Source organism: Panicum hallii, chromosome 3 (assembly GCF_002211085.1).
Source record: "Panicum hallii strain FIL2 chromosome 3, PHallii_v3.1, whole genome shotgun sequence".
NCBI classification, from domain to species: Eukaryota; Viridiplantae; Streptophyta; class Magnoliopsida; order Poales; family Poaceae; genus Panicum; species Panicum hallii.
This window is the reverse complement of record NC_038044.1, coordinates 28,991,582-29,011,724: the sequence shown is the minus strand read 5'-3', so window position 1 is coordinate 29,011,724 and position 20,143 is coordinate 28,991,582. Positions and strand designations below refer to the sequence as shown.

The 20,143-nt window shown below is 45.6% G+C and overlaps 1 protein-coding gene across 1 annotated transcript; it reads left to right on the top strand.

Moving 5' to 3' along the window:
* Positions 1-411: 411 nt before the first annotated feature.
* Positions 412-2,629, top strand: LOC112885392 (the record flags this gene model as incomplete). The annotated part of the gene is made up of 8 exons (XM_025951024.1): positions 412-477; positions 575-752; positions 888-1,147; positions 1,240-1,452; positions 1,550-1,642; positions 2,197-2,301; positions 2,401-2,526; positions 2,591-2,629. Coding segments are annotated over 8 exons (1,080 nt in total), but the record flags the coding sequence as incomplete, so codon positions are not given.
* Between the last annotated feature and the right edge of the window lie 17,514 nt (positions 2,630-20,143).

The following is a 20,143-nucleotide window of genomic DNA, read 5'->3' as shown; positions in this document are numbered from 1 at the left end:
CTTTGGCGAGATGGCGACCAAGAATCCACCAGGGAGGACAACAGCTGCACGTCCAAGGCAGCCTGCAGGTGATTTCTCTAGCATCTCCCCTCCATCGACCTTTTGCTTCCTGTCGGGTCTATTAGGGAGGGTTCTCGTGTGCTCGCGTGGGTGCTGGCTGGTCATATTGTGTACTTTCATTACCTCTTCGAGGGTTGGTCGAGCAGATTGTTGTGATGGGGTCCTGTCTTTTATGGTTGTTGATAAATAGTAGTATTACATTTTCGTTTCTAGTAAAGGCTTTTCTGAATATGAGAAGGAAAGAGCTCAACATATTATGAGGAACAACCAAATATTTCAAAGACTTGGGATCGGTCAATTGGCATACTTAAGAATGTAAGTGCAAATGTGGAGGATGATGGTCCTCAATAATCAGGATCCGAGTACAGTCCACATGACAATGAGGGGCTTGAGGATGATGATGAAGTGATCAGCAAGGTATAGTTTGTCTTCTGTACACTACAATGTTTCTGTAATGGATATCATCTCGTATTAACTTTCCATTTATAATTTTACTGATTATATAGTCTACCAGAGTGTCAAAGTATCTTCTCAAGGAACACGAGGATCAAAAAGGGTGAGACCACCTAGGTTGCAATTGGAGTGTAGAGTCACAAGACAGAATTCTGCTGCCACCATAAGCTTAACCGCCTCAACAGAAGAAGCATTAGCAACTGTACAAACTGAGAATTTGAACCCTACTGCTGATGAAGGCAAGTGATAATATAGACATGTTCTATGTAACTTTGATGCCTATAAACTTTATATCTTATTAGTAAGTACTAAGTTATCAAGCAAGGATAGATTACAGCATTTTTATTTGACACTTGCTTTTGTAATTTTGCTAGATGAATTGGTTGAAGTTACAGAGCAAGTACGAAGAGGAAGAAGTATGGGGAAAGATTTAGATAGGATAACCAGAGGGTTAGGAAGCAAAATATGTATCCATGTTTCTGAAGGGAAGAGAAGGCCGGCGGTACCACTCCAAGTGGCAAAGCTTGCGTCAGAGGCTGGAATTGTACTTAGACAACATGTACCAATCTTTCCTCATTGGAAGCATTACAAGAAGAATGATCTTGAAATGGATAACTATATTGGCAAAGTTGCTGTAAGTCACCTAAAGAATTGAATTGCACAATAAGTATCATTTTCTCCTTAGTATTCTTAGTCACTAATGTATTTTCTATATTTGTTTGTTAGGGACAATTTAACATGGACACTGACAACAAGGCAGTGAAAGATGCATGTATTGACTTGTTAAAGGGTGGACAACATCAAAGGAGGTATAACTTAAAATTGAAGTACTTCAATGGGTTATCACAAGATCAGGTGCCGAGAACATCACCAGTGGCTTGCATGAGTGATGCACAATGGCTTGAATTGGTGGCCATGTGGTCAAAGGAAGAACACAAGGTATTGCTATGAAAAATCATGATTTAATTTCTGTTTTGTATAGGATAAGTGTGCATTTGTCTATTAACATAACCTAACACAATTCTACTTTGTATAGGAGAAGTGTGCAAAAAACAAAATTAATCGTGAGTGCGTCCAATATCAACAGCGCACAGGTTCACGGTGCTACGAGGCACAAGCTTATGTTGCGGTAAGAAACTTGTTAATGCATGACCTGTTAGAAGTAATCCTTGTGTGACTTTGTTGTGTCTTGACATTGGAGGTTGGCATCAGTAATTTAGTATGTTTTATTTCAGCTCTAAGTAATATAGCATTGGCTAGCTGTGAAAGTAGAAGTAAAAGTTTATATTTCTCTAAATAGTAAGTAGTAGAGGTCAAAGGTAGTAGATAGCAGTAGCCAGCTGCAGTAGTAGTCAATTTTTTTCTGCTAGCAGCAGCTCCATGTAGCTGGTTATTACTTCTAAAACTTGTGCGTGTGTATGTGCTCATACCTGAAAAATATGTTGTGTGTGTAGCTGGTTATTACTTCTAACTATTGTGCGTGTGTATGTGCTGAAACCTGAACATTATGTGATCCAAAGTAGGCAAAGTGATCTGCCCAGAATTATTGTGCGTGTGTATGTGATGTATGAGATTTGGAGAGTTAGGGAGAATATAGTATTGTTGATAGGAGCCTACATAACCTGTATTAGGACTTAATTTGATTTAAGCTTATATTTTCAAATGGATTCCTCACTATTTCAGAAACAAGAAAGATTTAAAGATTCAACGCCCACTGCAATTGACCTCTTTAAGGAAATGCATTGCAGCAGGAAAAGAGATTTCAGTGAGCAAGTAAAGCAAGCTATTGTAAGTTCTGAATCTTGTGTTTTTTGTAGGCTGTTTACTTCTATGTGCTTGAGATAATTGCTAGGTGCTATAACTGATTTCCTATTTATTTATTACAAGGTTGATATGGAATCAATTATTGATGAATCTATAGAAAATGGAGAGCAGCAGAAGACTTGTATTGAAGCTGTCTCTCAAGTTCTATCCAAGAATAGCACCTTTCTTGAAAATTTGGATCTTAAGAAAGTATGTCAGAAAAAATCTAGAATTGATGTTTCTTCTCAGGTTGAACATCTTCAGTTTGAACTAGATGCTAAGACACAAGAATCAGCAGGACTCCGTGAAGTAGTTGACGCTTTGACATCAAAGACAGATGAACAGTCGCAAGAAATTGACGACTTGAAGAAGTCATCAGCTGAGACAAATGCTTTGCTTCGTCAACTAATTTCCTTTAGTGCTGGTATATTCATATTCTTTGCTCTTTCTTATAGCTAGATGGTTTCAAGTGTGCGCTCATTTCATCACGTGTTCCATTCCTTGATTGTACAGGTGGGTTCAATGGAACAAACTAAAGCTATGATGCATAGAGCAAAGGCAAATTGGTATGTAAGATTTGTTACCTCCTTACAATTGTGTATGACTCTTAGCTGTTTATGAAGTGGTTGAGAATGATGATTTCCTTAGATGTTGTCTTATAATTTTCTTTGTGTTGAATCTGATCGGTTTGTTACATGCTGTTTGTGTGAGTTTGGGAAGGGGGTACAACACTATATACATGCATGATGAGTGTGATCTGTTGGTCATGCACTTAATGATTTGTGGGGAAATGAATGGCGTCACTTGTCAATTCCTGGCCAGTTATAGCTGGCATTTCATTACCTCCTTTTCTCTATCCAGCTCTATAAGGTTCAGCTTAAACTTGTTGATTTTGTGTGTCCAGCTCTATAATGCAATGCTGAACTATTCGTTGATATTATCGTGATGATACCTGTGGCACTATTAAGGATGACCGCAATATATAGTACTATCTTGATTGATAATGCATGCCGAGTGTAGAATAAGCTGCAGTTTTATACAATGAGTATGGACCTGAGTGGAACATTTTTCTCCTATAGCTTCGGACTGATATATACAATTCACTTGATACTTGTTTTATTCTGATTAATACATGTGTTTTCAGGTTGCATAGAAGCAATCATTTTGCAGCACCATGGGGCTTCTTTTGGACATGATTCAAGTAGTTTGCGCAGCAACATGAAGTCGTCATTGTGACATGGAATTGAGGCAGTTTTTGAGATATATTTTGCTGTTGGCAATGAATTTGTAATCCTTAAGTCAACTTTTGAATGAATACTTGTAATGCTTAGCTGTTGAGCACCATGGATGTTTATTGCTGTAAAAGTTTGAATTGCATAATATTTGAACCAGTTTGCTAATGTATTACAATGGATTGATTGTTACAAGTTGGTCTCATTTGTGATGGTCTGATGATTGTGTTTTCTTTCAATCTGTTGAATTAAATTAGCTTATTAATGGGCTATATTAAAGTAGATCTTGACTCAATCTATAGTGGGCCTTTAATGGGCTGAAATATAAAAATATGTGTACTAACTAATCCATATATACAAAGCCCACTAATAATTATGATGATTAAATTTGTCACAATTTTGTTGCCACATCAGCTGCCACATAAGTTGCCACCTCAACTGTGACATGTCATGCGCCATATGGCAACACCATATTCATTTAATTATGACATTCTGATTACATATTATGACTTTTAAATCGTCACAAATGTTATGACGAATTGCAGATCGTCACTAAAGTTTATGACGTTTCTTTACGAAAACGTCACTGAAAGTGCTTAGTGACGCACCTTCTGTGACATATTATTTTTCGTCACCGTAGCGTCATAGAAGCTAACTTGTGACATAAAAATGACTTTCTGTGACATATATATAGCGTCATACAATGTTAGATTTCTTGTAGTGAACTACCCCAAAACCCGGAGACACAAAGGGTGATACAGCTGGCTCAACGTCCGCTCATCCAGTTGGATCAGCAAAACCCCATGTCATCCGTATGTTGCAGCCACTCGAGGAGTGCGAGCGTCGCTCCTCAGGCTAGTTGTACACTGAGAGGCAGAGCCAATCCTAGAAGGGACCCAATCCTAGAAGGGACAGTGACTGCCAGGACGGCCACGCCCACCACGAGACCCAACAGTCCGCAGGCGGCCGAGGCAACCAAGAGGTCCATCAACCCCTGCATGGATAAGGCAACCAACAACTTGCAAGACCACGAGGCGCAAACCACCCCCTAGGAGGCCCAGACCACCGCGACTTGCGAGAAGTAATCAACGACAGTCGCGAAGCCTAGAACGTCATCGACTCGAGATGCTAGGAGCGCAGCGGGGGATTCCGCAACTGTGACATTAGTGACCGCTTTCCAGTGTTCACACGGAGGATCTCCCAACATGAGTACCCGAGAGAGTTCAAGCCGGTCGACATCACCAAGTATGATGGCAAGCAGGACCCACAACAATAGCTTTGCTGCTACTTGATAGCCATCAAAGTCTCATGTGGCTCCAACACCACCAAGGCCATCTACTTCCCTATGGTCTTAGAACCTGCACCTTTCACCTAGCTTGGAAGCCTCAAGCCAGACTCCATCGATTCCTTGGAGGACTTGAAGCGCTCTTCATTGACAACTTTCAGGGCACCATGCTTCGAGCAAGTACTCTCCATGACTTGTCTCACTGCAAGCAGGAGTGGAATGAGACCTTGAGGTCTTACACCTGGTGTTTCTTCGACACACGCGCCACCAACGCCAACATCTCCGATGAGGACGTCATTGACTGCTTCAAAAATGGCTTCGCTGAGCGGCATCTCTACTGTGACTTTAGATGCAACTGCCCCAAGACCGTCATGGAACTCCGTGACATGATGTAGCGATGGGTAGACCAGGAGGACCAGGAGCATGACTACTACCGCAAGTGTGACAACGACAACGGGGGCAAGCGGAACAACGACAGCCGCTTCGACATGGGCCAACGGGACCACTCAGGTTCTTCCCGAAAGTGCAAGACCGACGATCTCGTCTATGGATCGCAACCTGCGAGGCAAGAAGTCAGGGAACCAGCAGGACCAATTCAAAAAAGATCCTGCACAGCAATGCCTGATGCACCCGAAGTCCAAGCACACCCTTTTTGAGTGCATCAGCCTCCACAAGTCCTTGAATGTGCCTCTTCCTGATCAAGATGGAAAGAAGAAGGACAAGGAGGATGATGAGGGGGACAAGTCAGAGGCATAGGGTTATCAACATCCTGTGAACGTTATCAATTTCATCTTCGATGGCAACTCCAGCTTCTCCACCAAGCGAGTGCAGAAGCTCACCCTACGCGAGATCACGATGATCAAGCCGGCCATACAACGACCCCTGAGACACAGCGAGGTTCCGATCTATTTCTCCAGAGAGGATTAGTGGACCAGCTTCTTCGAGTTAGGAAAATTCCCACTCTACTGGATCCTGTAGTGGCAGGCTCCCACTCACACGAGTACTCATTGACGGCGGGAGCGGCCTCAACCTGCTCTTCGCGAGTATTTTAAAGAAGAGGGGTCTGGACGTCACCAACATGCTCACCCCCAGCAAGGCGCCATTCTACAGCATCGTCCCAGGGAACTCGGCCATATCAATCGGCTTGGTGACACTGCCGGTTACCTTTGGGACCAAGGCAAACTAACGCACCGAGTGCATCAAGTTCGAGGTGCCGAACTTCGAGTCATCCTATCACGCCATCCTTGGAAGACCTGCTTTGGCCAAATTCATGGTCGTATCCCACTACGTTTACCTACTCCTCGAGATGCCGAGGAAAACAGGGATACTCACTTTTTGTGGCGACCTGAAGAGATCGTATGACTATGACCAAGAGACAATCGAGTACGCCTCGACTACCCATGTGCCAGATGCTTCCACCGAAGTCTTGGCGGCCGCACAACAGCTCCCTCAGTTTGAGATGGTGATTCTGACTAAGAAGTCAAGCCAGTCCTCGGTGAAACCCACCAACGACATTGGCGTGAAAGGCCATCCACCTGTAGGAGGGCGATCCGTCCAAAACAGCCCTAATCGGCATATGGCTAGGCGACAAATAGGAAGGCACGCTCATTAGCTTCCTTCGGGCCAACCGTGATATATTCGCATGGAAACCAGTGGATATGCCGGGGGTGCCCAAGGAGTTGATCGAGCACTCCCTAAACGTCGACCCCAAAGCCATCCCAAAGAAGCAGTGTCTACGCCGATTCGCTCAAGACAAAAGGGAGGCTATCAAGAAGGAGTTAGCAAAACTACTCACAGCTAGCTTCATCAAAGAAGTGCACTGCCCAGAGTGGCTAGCTAATCCTGTACTTGTTTTGAAAAAGAATAATAATGAATGGAGAATGTGTGTGGATTATAATTATCTCAACAAGCATTGCCCGAAGGATCCCTTTGGGCTCCCACGCATCGACCTAGTTATCAACTCTACAGCCGGCTGTGTCCTGCTCTCCTTCCTTGATTGCTACTCAGGCTACCATCAAATTGCTCTCAAAGAAGAAGACTAGATCAAGATAATTTTCATCACCCTGTTTGGTGCATATGCTTACACAACTATATCCTTCGGGTTGAAGAACGCAAGAGCCACTTACTAGCGAGCCTTCCAACTGTGCTTCACTGATCAACTACATCGCAATGTTGACACCTACGTGGATGACGTGGTCATCAAGACTAGAAACCACGATGAGTTCATTACAGATCTTGAAGAAACCATCAACAACTTGCACAAGTTCCGGTGGAAGCTTAACCCGACTAAGTGCGTCTTCGGCGTACCGTCAGGAAAACTACTCGGTTTCATCGTCAGTCACTGAGGAATCAAAGAGAACACGGAGATGATCACCGCCATCACCGAGATGGGGCCTCCAAAGACCATCAAGGACGTCCAGAAGCTCACAGGGTGCATGGCGGCCTTGAACAGATTTATCTCAAGACTTGGGGAACAGGGACTACCCTTCTTCAAGTTTCTAAAGTGGCAAGACAAGTTTCAGTGGAATGAAGAGGTGGAGCTAGCACTGGCAGACCTCAAGCATCATTTGTAGTCGCCCCCTAGCCTCACGGCTCCACTGCCAAAAAAAATCCACTACTATACATTGCCGCGAATCATCAGCACAACCATCATGGTGGAGCGCTCCGAGGAAGGCCATGCATTTGGCGTGCAGAGGCCAATGTATTTTGTTAGCGAAGTTCTTTCTGAATCTAAGGTTCGTTATCCTTCAATTCAGAAACTTCTCTACCCTATACTCATCACATTCAGTAAGCTTCACCTTTAGTTTGACGAATACAAGATCTTAGTTGTCATTGATTTTCCATTGGCGGATATACTCCACAATCGGGATGCCACTGGACGCATCTCTAAGTGGACAGTGGAACTGGATGCTCTTAGCATTGACTTTAAGCCACGCACAGCCATCAAGTCGCAAGCACTAGTCGATTTTGTGGCAGAGTGGTGGGAAAACCAACTTGCAGCTCAACTAGTGTGCCAGTGCATTGGGTCATATATTTTGATGGTGGCGGTGCAGGAGTTCTATTCATCTCACCAAAAGGCAAACAACTCAAATATGTATTGCAGATACTGTTTGAGGTCTCCAACAACAAAGCCGAGTACGAGGCATTACTGCATGGGCTACGCCTGGCAGTCTCTCTTGGCATCAAGCGACTACTTATCTACGGTGACTCCTTCCTGATCATTCAATAAGTCAACAATGAGTGGGACATCAACAAAGATACCATGGATGCGTATGTTACGGAGATATGCAAACTGAGAAGTAAACAACAATCGGGTGAGTCGCTATTAATATCACCCTCCAATCAATCTGTTCTTGGATTTTATAATCACATATTGGTTTTATTTTTTTCCGGTTTGAAACCTGCGGTGCGGCGGCTCCACGATCTGCGCTGCGGCCTTGCACCGAAATTTGACCGGCCATGCTTACGAAGCGGATTCCAATTCATCCGTGCTGATGCGACGAGGCCACACGCGTGTCTGATGCCGCGGCCTCACCTGTTCATCGAAGACGATGGTGCTCCCATTAAAAAAGCATGCATGCATTTATGTGCACACGTGCTATTGCAAGCCTATACGTGCATGCAACGTATGTCCATACAAGGAAAGCTAGGAGACCACGTGGTGTACAAGATAACGCAAGCCAATAGCACGGTCCCGGAGATGACATCCAAGTTTTGTACGTGCTGCTACGTACATATCCACCACAGGAAGCAAGCAAGGGGTCCTCGGCACTCGGCGTCACAATACAAGACTTCACCTCGCTCTTGCCTTGCATCCCACAACGGTTTCGCCGAGCGGCGTTATGCAGAGCTCGCAGCTCGCTCGGCCACGATGACTCGGCCACGCCGACTGCTTCGGCAGCAGCTCACTCGGCCACGATGACTCGGCCACGCCGACTACTTCGACAGCCGCCCGCTCGGCCACGACGGCTACTTCGACAACCGTCAATGCCTAGAGGCAACAATGCCTGGGGGCGACAATGCCTGGGGGCTTATCATCCCGAACACGAGGAGGACGCACTAATTTTCCTACAACTATTTCGATTTTGCGAGTACGCTAGGCGATCCACCGACGACTACTTCAACTACTCATCTCGACTGAAAACTAGTTAGGAGGGGACCTCGTACCGTCAATAACTAGTCGAAATCGACTCCGACAAGTCGGGCTTCATCAACAAACCATCGCGGTTCCATCAATGAGGGCTGCGGCTTCGTTGACAATCGCCTGCGAATCAAGCTAAGTCATTTTTGATAAATATTTATCAATTAAACACTCGCAACCTCCGTGGCATATTCTTTAGTCTCTGCGACTACTTGAGACCATGTCGACCATGCTCCCGACTGCCTAGCTGGTCCGCCCACTACAGAGGCAATCGGGCTGCCCCATGCTTGGGTGCACTGCGCGTGCGATCTGTTTTCTCACCATGGCTCACTACAACACCATCTGGGAGAGCCAACACCAAACCTTGACTTTCAAGTCCTTGCCTAACCCCATGTTCCTCTAGGAATTCCCGAGTTAACTTGTGCTGCTCAAGTCGCAAATCGTGAAACCTCGATGCGCGCTGCCTACATATAAGCCTCAGTCCGCCCAATCATTGTAGCCATGGCAAGCCGCCCTCTCCCTGAGTAGTGGTTAGCAGGGCTAGGTGCCTAGCGACTAAAGGCAATGGTCGCACGAAGTCCTACTCGGCGTTTTGCTAAAGGAAAGGGGATTTACACACATGTGCACCTTCCATCCTTCAAATATACAAGTTCGATACATTTACTACATAATGTTTGCCATGTCCATTTATATTTCAAGATTCAGCAGCGTCTAGACCGACCCCTGGCTCGAGGGCTAGCGCTGCCGACTACTCGGCGTACCTTCGGTTACTCATCTAGCTCCTATGCTCGGGGGCTGGGCGCAACAAGGCACTTAGCATACCTTCGACGGCTTGTCTAACTCACATGCTCGGGGGCTGGGCGCAGCAAGGCACTTGGCGTACTTTTGTCGACTCATCTGGCTCCCATGCTCGGAGCTGGGCGCAGGAAAAACCTCGGCGTATCTCGTGCGACTCATCTGGCTCTAATGCACAAGAGGAGTTTTTTCTCGAGATAAGATTTGATTTAAGCAATAATTTAGGGCTCCTTTGGGGAAGTTATTTGTTTACCATCTTTCAGGGATCTTATTCCGAAAAAAGGGATTTTCGAATTTCTAAACGAATTTACCAACTTTAACCATCAATTAAAATCCAAGGCTTATTTTACAATGCATGTCTCGACCTTTCGGATCTTTTTTCCAAACCTTAGGATTTGGATTTAAGGATCGTGGGCTGCGGGACATGTGTCATCATCGATTTATTTTTCAAATTTGTTGGAAGATAAGAAGAGAAGATTCAAGAAAACTACTCGGTGCATGAGCACCTCATAGCCTCGAGGCAGCCAAGAAAGTACTCCGAAGACACCTTCAAGATGAAGATCGGGAGAACTCGAAGATGCCTTCAGAAGTATTCGGAAGCATGCAGTACTCGGCTACGAAGAGCTCGGGAGATTGTCAGACCCGGGACAACGGGAATATGCATAGAGTATAGACTTTCTAGAATAAGTGATGGGGTATGTCCCATATCTTATACTTGTTGTAAGTTACTCTGCCATGAGTAGGACTAGTCGGAACAGAAGAAAATTACCCGAGTAGTACTCAGGTAGGACTCCTGGGCACGTATATGGCTAGGATCTCTGTAACCCTCTCCCCCAAACTATATAAGGGCAGGCAGGAACCCCCCTCCAAACCAATCCACATCTAAGACAATACAAACCACCACACATGACGTACAGTATTACGCTCCTTGAGGCCCGAACCTGTCTAAACCGTTGTGTTCCTTACACTTTCGAGTCTAGATCTCGGCGACACCCCACCTAAACCTTCCACCTCGGGTTATCCCTCGGTGGGCTTGGCGATATGTGACACCCTAATTTTAAAATTAGGAACCTAAATAAAATTTTGATTTTAGAGCATTTACCGTGAATTAACAGTAATTTACTTAACCTTAAAAAGAAATATAAGGAAATATAGGTCTTGTGCATTTCATACTGCATTGCATTGTTTTATTGCTTGTCTTTCATTTAAATTTAAATTTCAAATTCAAATTCAAATGCATTTCTTTTTCTCCCTCTTTTTCTCTTTAGGCCCGACCCACTCTCTCTTTCTTTTTCCCCTCTCTCCCCTTCCACCCGCAAGGCCTAGCCCGGCAGCCTTTATTTTTGTTCCTTCCTCCACGCACGGCCCAGCTGGCCCAGCCTACTTCGCCTCCTCCCCCGGCCCACCCGACACCCCATCTCTCCTCCCCTTCTCTCTCTCGCTGACAGGCGAGGCCCGCTTGTCAAGCTCGTCTTCCACCTCGAGCCAGACTCGGGTTTGAACCCGAGTCCGAACGGGGCATGAGTCCCGCCTCCGCCCGCGCGCTGCCCTGGGCCCGCACGCCAACGTTCCTCGGCTACCCTATAAAGCCACCGCACTGTGCCCTCGGCCCCGCAAAACCCGCAGCCGCCGCCCCTTGCCTCACAAACACTAGTTCACGCTGCCGTCTTCGACGCCGTACCTCGGCCGTCATTGCCGTCGCCGCCTCGCCGCTCCTCTGTTGCCGCGAGCCACCACTGACGTTTGGCCTTTGGGTAAGGAGCGCCGTCGGCCTGTTTTCCCCCTTTCCCCGCCTTCCCGCCACAACACGTGCTCGCTGTCGCCGCTGTGCCACGCCTCGCCGTCGTCCGCCCTCCTCAGCCCTAAACATGTTCCTCTTCTTGCTCTCTTCCTCCTAGGCCAAACCCGAGTCGAAATCATGGCCAGAATCGTGTTTTCGTGATTCTCTGGCGAGCCCGCCGCCGCTTGACCTCGCCGCCGGCGTCTAGCGCCGCCACGTGAGCCGTTCGATCCAGATCCGACGGTCTAGATTAGATCGAGGGTATTTTGCACTTTAGCTCCTGAGTTCTATCAAAATCAACCCGCAATCCATGGTAGTTCAAAAGTATTCACGAATAGCTCCTTTTTCTTCTATTTAACCCCTGTCCTTTTCTAAAATAGAATCTACCGTCCCTATCCCCTCTATTTTTCAATCTAAACCCTAGATTTAAGATTTAATTAGGTTTTAGCCCTTGGTTTCTTTGTTCAGAGCCCTTCTAGTTTCAAATCTTTTACAAATAAACCCCTAAAATCATATTTTAGCCATAACTTCTCCGTTTTAACTTCGTTTTCATTGATTCTTACGCTCACGCGACCTTTGCGACATGCACAGTAGCTTTATGATGATATTTTGCTCTATTTATATTGTTTGGTATACTATTTCTTATTTATTGTATTTATTTGTTTGTATGTACTTTTGTGTTACGATAGATGGTGCGCAGTTCGAGGTTCCACAAGAGCAAGGCTGTGAAGACGTTCCTAAGTAGCAGCAGTACTTTAACGAAGGCAAGTGGTCCTTGATCATATTTCGGTTCTAATAACTTTCTAAATACACACATTTACTTTATATGCATGCATGTGTCTATAATATGAAGGATCCCAAACTAAGGATGTGCCTAGTTTCTTTTGAACTTCCTTGATTAAACCTGGGTTGTTATATTTATGTTGTAGCTATGCTAGTTGCTTTTACTTAGACTTGGGTTGGATAACCTGAATACACTGGTTTTATTCATGTTCTGGAATACCTTTATTGGTAATAACGTTAAAATTATGGCATTAATTGGAACACGGAAAACCATAAAAGAAAATAGTGCAACCACAATACTACATGGCTCTTGTCTTAGCTAATTAATTAGAAACTTTAGCTTATGATAATCTTACCGAAACGGCAAGAGGGGTTGCATTGTCGGGGTATACCTCGGTCCTCTTGAGGCTTTATGATATGTGGTCCTTGGCTAAGGCACTTCCTCATTATTGAGGGTTATGACCGCTTTGACTTGAAACCTTAGCGGATTATCATAAGTGAGGGACTCTTTTTAAAGGCCTCATAGTGAATCCCTACCACTCACCTCGAAAGTGTTTAAGAGCTTTGCAAACTCGGGCATCAAGGTAAACATGAGTTGTGGGTAAAGTATACAATCTCTACAAAGTGAAAACTGATATATTAGTCGTGCTCACAGTTAAGAGCGGCTTGGACCCTCACATGATAATTGAACTTAAAGATAATCTAAAATTAAGGTCCTTTATTTATTGTTGTTATCTTATCTCTTTTATTTATTTAAGGGTTGGTATATAATTGTATTTAGTTAATGCTTGCTAAATAAAACTTGATCAACTAAAAATGCTTCTCGCAGTCAAACCATGTCAGTTTTTCCTTGATTTTGGCCTTGCATGTCATATAATTTACTCCATTTGCTGAGTACCAACTATAACTGTACTCACGCTTATTTTATTAAAACTAATGCTGCTTAGAACAAGATAATTGTCCGGAGTTCCCAAAAGATTTTGAAAAGTACTAGGCGTATGTCTCCCAGTCATCTTTCTGTGAAGTTGAAATCTGCTGCTAGTTATAAATATTTATTTATTTGCTTAAGATTAAGACTTTCGGTCATGTAATAAAGTACTATGATATTATCTTTCGTTATGATATTGTTTCGGGTATGCACTTGTATCATCTATCATATGTGTGGAACTTGATCCTGGCACACATATGAGATGCATTCAGTTCCTTTTTCAAAACTGGGTGTGATAGAAGTGGTATCAGAGCAATGTGGACTCTAGGATATTAGCCTAGTTAGTAATGGTCGAATTTTAAGACTTATGTTGCTTAGTAGCCTAGCTTGTGCTTGCTTGCCTTCAAAAATTGCTTATTCCTTGATTATATCACTATTATCTCATCCTTGACTTCATACTTGCCTCTCAAGTGTGTTGATGTTCTCCAAACTCATTCTTGCTTTAAGGTCACCCAAAGCATTTTTTTCTAAACATCATCTATCTTGCACTATCCTCACTTTTGCTACAGATGGCCAGAACCAGGCAGACCGCTGGCAACAGTACCCGTGGACCGCCTCATCCGATCCAGCATCCTCAGTAAGTGCCCGAGCTGGAGGAGCCCGAACAGCCAGAGGACTTGCTCGAGTTCGTGGTGGTCAATGACGATGATGATGACTACTAAGGCTACTACAGAGGAGGCTGGGTGGACACTGACACTGAGGAGGAGCCCATGAAACTGCCTGAGGACCACCTAGATGTTGCAAAAGACAGCAATGAGGACACTGCAGGAGGAGACGGTGCCGATCCAGGTGCCGTAGGAGGAGATGATGCAGAAGAAGGCGATGATGACCTAGCTGCACCCGATGGTGGTGACGAGGACCCAGATGATGATCCAGAGCCGCCACCAGAGCCCCATTATGAGAAGCAAATACATTGCCTGGACTTTGCTGAAGGTCCATTCCCAGCACTTCTCTGGAGGGCCATGCAGAGAATTGGCTTCCCACTAATGCCCTATTATGAAGCCGCCTTGGTCAAGAATGCTCAGCAGGAGGAGTGGTTAGTGGCAGTGGTGATCAGAATTCCGGATGAGAAGTCTGGCAGCCGGATGGAGTACTACAAGCACTTGGATGACGTGCCCAGGAAGACTTTGGACGCAGGGACCAGTGAAGCTGCCAGAAGAGCTCTCTACTATCTCTGCCATGCTTATCGGGATGAGCTCCAGGCACCGAGTTTCAGCAGTTCCCACGCTGCATGAGGGTGCCACCAGTGTGCAGATTCATGTCCCACCCCCCTGGGGAAGGAAGTTTGCACATGGACACCACGCAAGAGTTGGTCGTCGCTCTCAGCACCAACTTGGATGCTGGTGGAGCAGAAATCCACAAGGTCAAAAGGAAGCTGAGAAAGATGCTCAGGGAGAAGGCGATTCTGGAAGCTCAACTGAGGGGAGATCAGGAGTTACCCCTAGAGTACAATAGCGATGAGTCCATTGAATACCTACCAAAGTCACCTCCCCACAAGCGCATTCACTAAGGAGAGCCTGGCTACCGCACGTGCTAATGTTAGAGATGCTAGATCTAGAGGTCTAAATTAGGAGTATCTTTAAGAGTCTTTTTGTAATCGCTAGTTCAAACTGTGTTTATAGTTTTGTGAGAATAATTTGATTTGGATCTTTGTAATGATTGCAATAAATTGTGGAGTGATGACCATAATTATATCAAGTTTTTAATAAAGATAGATAGTTTAGTAAAGCTTGGGGTTATCTATTTACTATGTTTACCTTATCCTTGCTCATATCCTTTTTCCATGATTAATTTCATGAGTCTCACTTTTCTAACTGATCAGATGGTGAACATCAGATCCGGATCAGGGGTTGATCAGCCTACAGTACCATGTCAGGAAACGAGCAACAATACCAACCCCGACCATCAGCAGAGTCAACTGCCCCAGGCGCCACCAGCAGGTATGGAGCAGTTCCTTGCAGCCCCGACTCAGTTGCTAACCAACATGGTGAACACTATCGCCAACATGCCGGCTCAGACGAACCAAGCTCCACCATCGCCACCACCGCCAACTAAAGACAGGCATAGGGAATTCATGAGCCACAAACCTCTTTCATTTTCTCACTCAACTGATCCTCTACAAGCTGATGACTGGATCAAGATGGTGGAGAAGATGCTAAACATCGTCTAGAGTACTGATAGGGAGAAGGTTCTTTATGCCTCAGGCAGACTGGAAGGACCGCCGCAAATTGGTGGGATGCTTACACCGCAGCTCATGACACCCCCAACACCATCACCTGGCAGGAGTTCAAGAACAAATTCAGGGAGCAACACATACCCAAAGGTCTGATGAAGCTCAAGAAGCAAGAATTCCTTGCACTGAGACAGGGAGCAATGTCTGTGAGTGAGTACCCAGACAAGTTCATCAAGCTGTCTTGCTACGCTCCAGCAGATGTAGCGGATGACGAAGAGAAGCAGGATCATTTCAGGGATAGTCTGATTGGTCCTATCAAGTATCAGCTGAATGTGCACACTTTTGAAAAGTTTCAGAACATGGTGGACCGCCATCATGGTGGAGCATGCTCGCAAGGAATGGGTGAGCAGAAAAGAAAGTTTTAGTCGTAAGGGCAGTTCAAACGAAGTGAGAGGCCGGGGGGCAGGGAAAAGAGTCGATAGCAACAACTCACACCGTCGTTTCACGCCCCCTCAAGGAACACCTTTTCGCACTGGAGGACAGAGTGTCAACTACAGGCATAATCAATACCAACTCCCTAACCAACAGAACCATCATCAGTAGTAGGCTCAGCATGCTGGTCAGTTAGTGCAGCATCCCAACTTTCCGCAAAATCGCCAGAACACCCCTACTAGAACACCTGTGAGGAACAACACCAATGCTCCCACTGGTGGTAATACGTGCTTCAGATGTGGTGAGGCGGGACACTATGCCAATGGTTATCCCAAGAGGAACACCCAGAATACTCCAAGCCAGTTCAACAACAGTGGAGAGAGGCAGACCCCACAGCAGCAACAGCCTAGAAACAATAACCAGATGCCGCAAAACAACAAGGGTCAGCAGAACTACGTCTGCGGGCGTGTGAATCATGTGGCCGCGGAGACCGCTCAGGAGGCTCTGGATGTTGTGTTCGGTATGTTCCTAGTCAACTCAGCCCCTGCATCAGTTTTATTTGATTCTGGAGCATTGCATTCCTTTATTTTTGCTCAGTTTGTCGCAAGACATGGCATTCACGTTCATTCTATGTCAAATCACTTGCTAGTTAGTTTGCCTGGGGGAAATATGAAGGCCATATATCAGTGCCTTGATGTCAGTTTCAAGATTGTGGGCAGGGAATTTCATGCAAATTTCATAGTACTGGATTCTAAGGGGATAGACATCATACTCAGAATGGGATGGTTGAGCAAGGTTGACGCAGTTATTCAGTGTGCCAAAAGGTCAGTGATCCTCACGAGCCTAGAAGGTGAATGATTTGAGTTCAATGCAACACTTCCGTCCGCAGCAGACTATGCAGTGAATCAGCAGAAGGTAGATGTGATTGAGGACATCAAGGTGGTGTGTGAGTACCCGAATGTCTTCCCCGATGATATGCCAGGTATGCCACCTGAATGCGACATTGAATTCCTCATAGATCTTTTACCTGGTACTGCACCTATTGCTAAGATACTATGTAGAATGTCAGTTGGTGAATTAGAGGAACTTAAGAAATAGCTAAAAGAATTGCTAGATAAGCAGTTCATTCATCCTAGTTCCTCACCTTGGGGAGCACCCATGATATTCGTTGAAAAGAAAGATGGTACACAGAGGATGTGTTTTGATTATAGAGTGTTGAATGAGGTTACCATCAAGAACAAGTATCCGTTGTCTCGTATAGAAGACCTGTTTAATCAGTTGAAGGGAGCCAGAGTATTCTCTAAGATTGATTTGAGGTCAGGATATCATCAACTGAGGATACGACCCTTAGATATCACCAAGACAGCTTTCACTACCAGATACGGGCTTTATGAATATACAGTAATGTCATTTGGGTTGACTAATGCTCCAGGTTATTTCATGTATCTAATGAATAAAGTGTTCATGGAGTACCTTGACAAGTTCGTGGTGGTGTTTATTGATGATATTTTGGTGTACTCCAGGAATGAGGAGGAACACGAGGAATATTTGAGGCTTGTACTGCAGAAACTCAGAAAATCAGTTGTATGCCAAGCTCAGCAAGTGTGAATTCTAGTTGAGAGAGGTCTTGTTCCTTGGTCATGTTATCACAGACGGAGGTATTGCAATGGATCCAGGAAAGGTCACAGATGTGTTGAAGTGGGAACCGCCAATAACAGTGTCGGAGATCCGGAGTTTTCTAGGACTCGCAGGATATTATAGGAGATTTATAGAAGGCTTCTCTAAGATAGTGAAACCCTTACATCACTACTAGAGAAAGTGTTATCGCCATATTCTGGATGGGCCAAAAGTGGGCCAAGGAGCAAAACGGGCCTGGGGAAAGGTGATGATAGGATTACAAATCGGGTCCTGTACGGGTGTTTGGGGCCAGCAAGGCCATGTAAACTCAAGCTTAGGCAGTTAGGATTCGTATCGTGTTTGGTTAGGGTTAGTTAAGGAGAGCAAGTCTACGGACTATAAATATGTACCATGAATAAACAAGAAGGGAGATTCATTCATCAACAACTCACGACGCATCGCCTCCCCTGTTCCAGGGTTCTTCATCGGGTAAGTGCCATGTTGCCCCCTGATCACGCTTCGCGTGATCGGGGGCGCATTGCTCTTGCTTGTTGCTTTGTGTGTTGCTCGTTCTGAAGCCTTGTAGATGGCGAGTAGCATTAGTTATCATAGCGCGCATAGAGTAATGTTATTTTTATATCATGATCTTGCTCTGTTCGTTGTTCTTGCGTGCTCCGCGATCATCGCACCCGTTCATGGATGCAATGATCGCGTCTTGCTTTGTTTTTATTGATAGATCCGATCTGTTATGGCTAGTTCCTATTTGTTAGGGATTTAGCTCAATATGTGCATGATTAGGCCTTGCAAACGAGTTGAAAGTTCCGGCAGTACGTTAGTATCGGACCTTAGTCTGCATAGAGGGTTCCTTAAGGAATCGGCTCTTTAGCTGTTCTTAGGGTCTCTGTTTGGGTTGTTTGTTCCGATGCTTTGCGTATTTGTTAGGCTCAATCACGTGTAGGATGTTCCGATTGTGTAGTGAGGGCTTAGCTGTCGCAGATTGGATTAGATTAATATCTTTAAAGCAAGTTTTATCCCATTATTATATACATATGTTGTTTGACCCAAAGATCCGATCCGGTAATGATGCGATTGGCTCTTTATAGCCGATACCGGGGAGGAGTGATGAGCCGATCACGGCTCGGACTAATCTTTACAAGTGTCTGTGCTTACAGGAATTTCACGAATCACACCTTCCTAATCAGGTACAGGATCAGGTGGCACGCCTAGCAACTCCAAGCCAGGGTGTGCGCCAGATCGCTGGGCCGTTGACCGAGGGACCGGGGCCCACCAGCCGTCCCGGAAGCCTCCCGGCTCCTCGTGTTGCCTGTCGCTGCTCGCCGGTGGGTTTCGATCGACAACACATTCTGGCACGCCCAGTGGGACCTTCTTCATCGACTTCGTCATCGGCGTTTGCACCATCTTCGTCGACTTCGTTATTAGCATTTGCATCTTCTTCAGCAACTCCGTCATCTTCGTCGGCTCTGTCAGCAGTGGTCGGCGGGATGTCAAGGGACGATCCGATCACTTACGAGGAACTCTCTGCTGAACATAAGCAGAAGTATGATGAAATCAAGACTCAGTTTGAAGCCGATCTCATCGGCTCTTTCGAAAGGACTCGCAACCATGGTGTCAGGTGGAAGGGATTTTCACCTAAAGGTGCTCTTGATGGGGTGGATTTATCTATTCCGTCTGAAGATCGTACTAGAGCGCTGCGGCAGGAAGTGAATTATGCGGTGGCTCATTCATTGCACCGACACTCGGAAAGTTTGGTTAATGCTTTTGAGCGTGTGGCTCTGCGTGTGGTCCAGGAGATTATGAAGCATCAACATTCCCCAACTGGACCTGCCTTGGGAAGTCATAGAGGAGAATTGCCGTTCCAAACCAGACCACCACTACCATATACACTTGCAGCTGCAGAATCCCATGGTGCTCCAGCTTATGTAGTTTATAAAGAGGGCGGTGATCCTATGGATCACCAGTTTTTCAGCGAGCCACCTAGGGAGATCCCACATGGTTATGTGTGTATGTATATACCGGACAGTAGCAATCCGGTACATCCTGTACAGAAGATAGTTGGAGGGGTTTCTGGAGCTGACGCGGATAAACAAGCGTGGCTAGCAACTTATGCTACCGGGCCGAGTCATGATAGTATGCACTCGGCCCCTGGGTTACAGACAGCGGAGCAAATCAGCAATATCCTAAGGGATCAGTTCGGCATATTACCAAAAAGGAGAGCGATCGGCTATACTAAGCCGTATCCAGGAGACTATGACTTAATCCCATTACCACCCAAGTATCGGCTCCCCGAGTTCACTAAATTCAGTGGGGCAGAAGGATCTAGCTCCATCGAGCATGTGAGCCGATATTTAGCGCAGTTGGGTATGATTTCTGTATCAGATCCGTTGCGAGTAAGGTTCTTCTCGCAATCGCTTACAGGACCGGCCTTTGGATGGTACACGTCATTAGGTCCTGACTCCATCCGTACCTGGAAGCAGTTGGAGGAGCAATTCCATATTCAGTATCATTCAGAAGCCGCGGAGGCAGGAATTGCCGATCTGGCACAGCTCCGACAGAAGCATGGAGAAACCGTAGCGGAGTTCA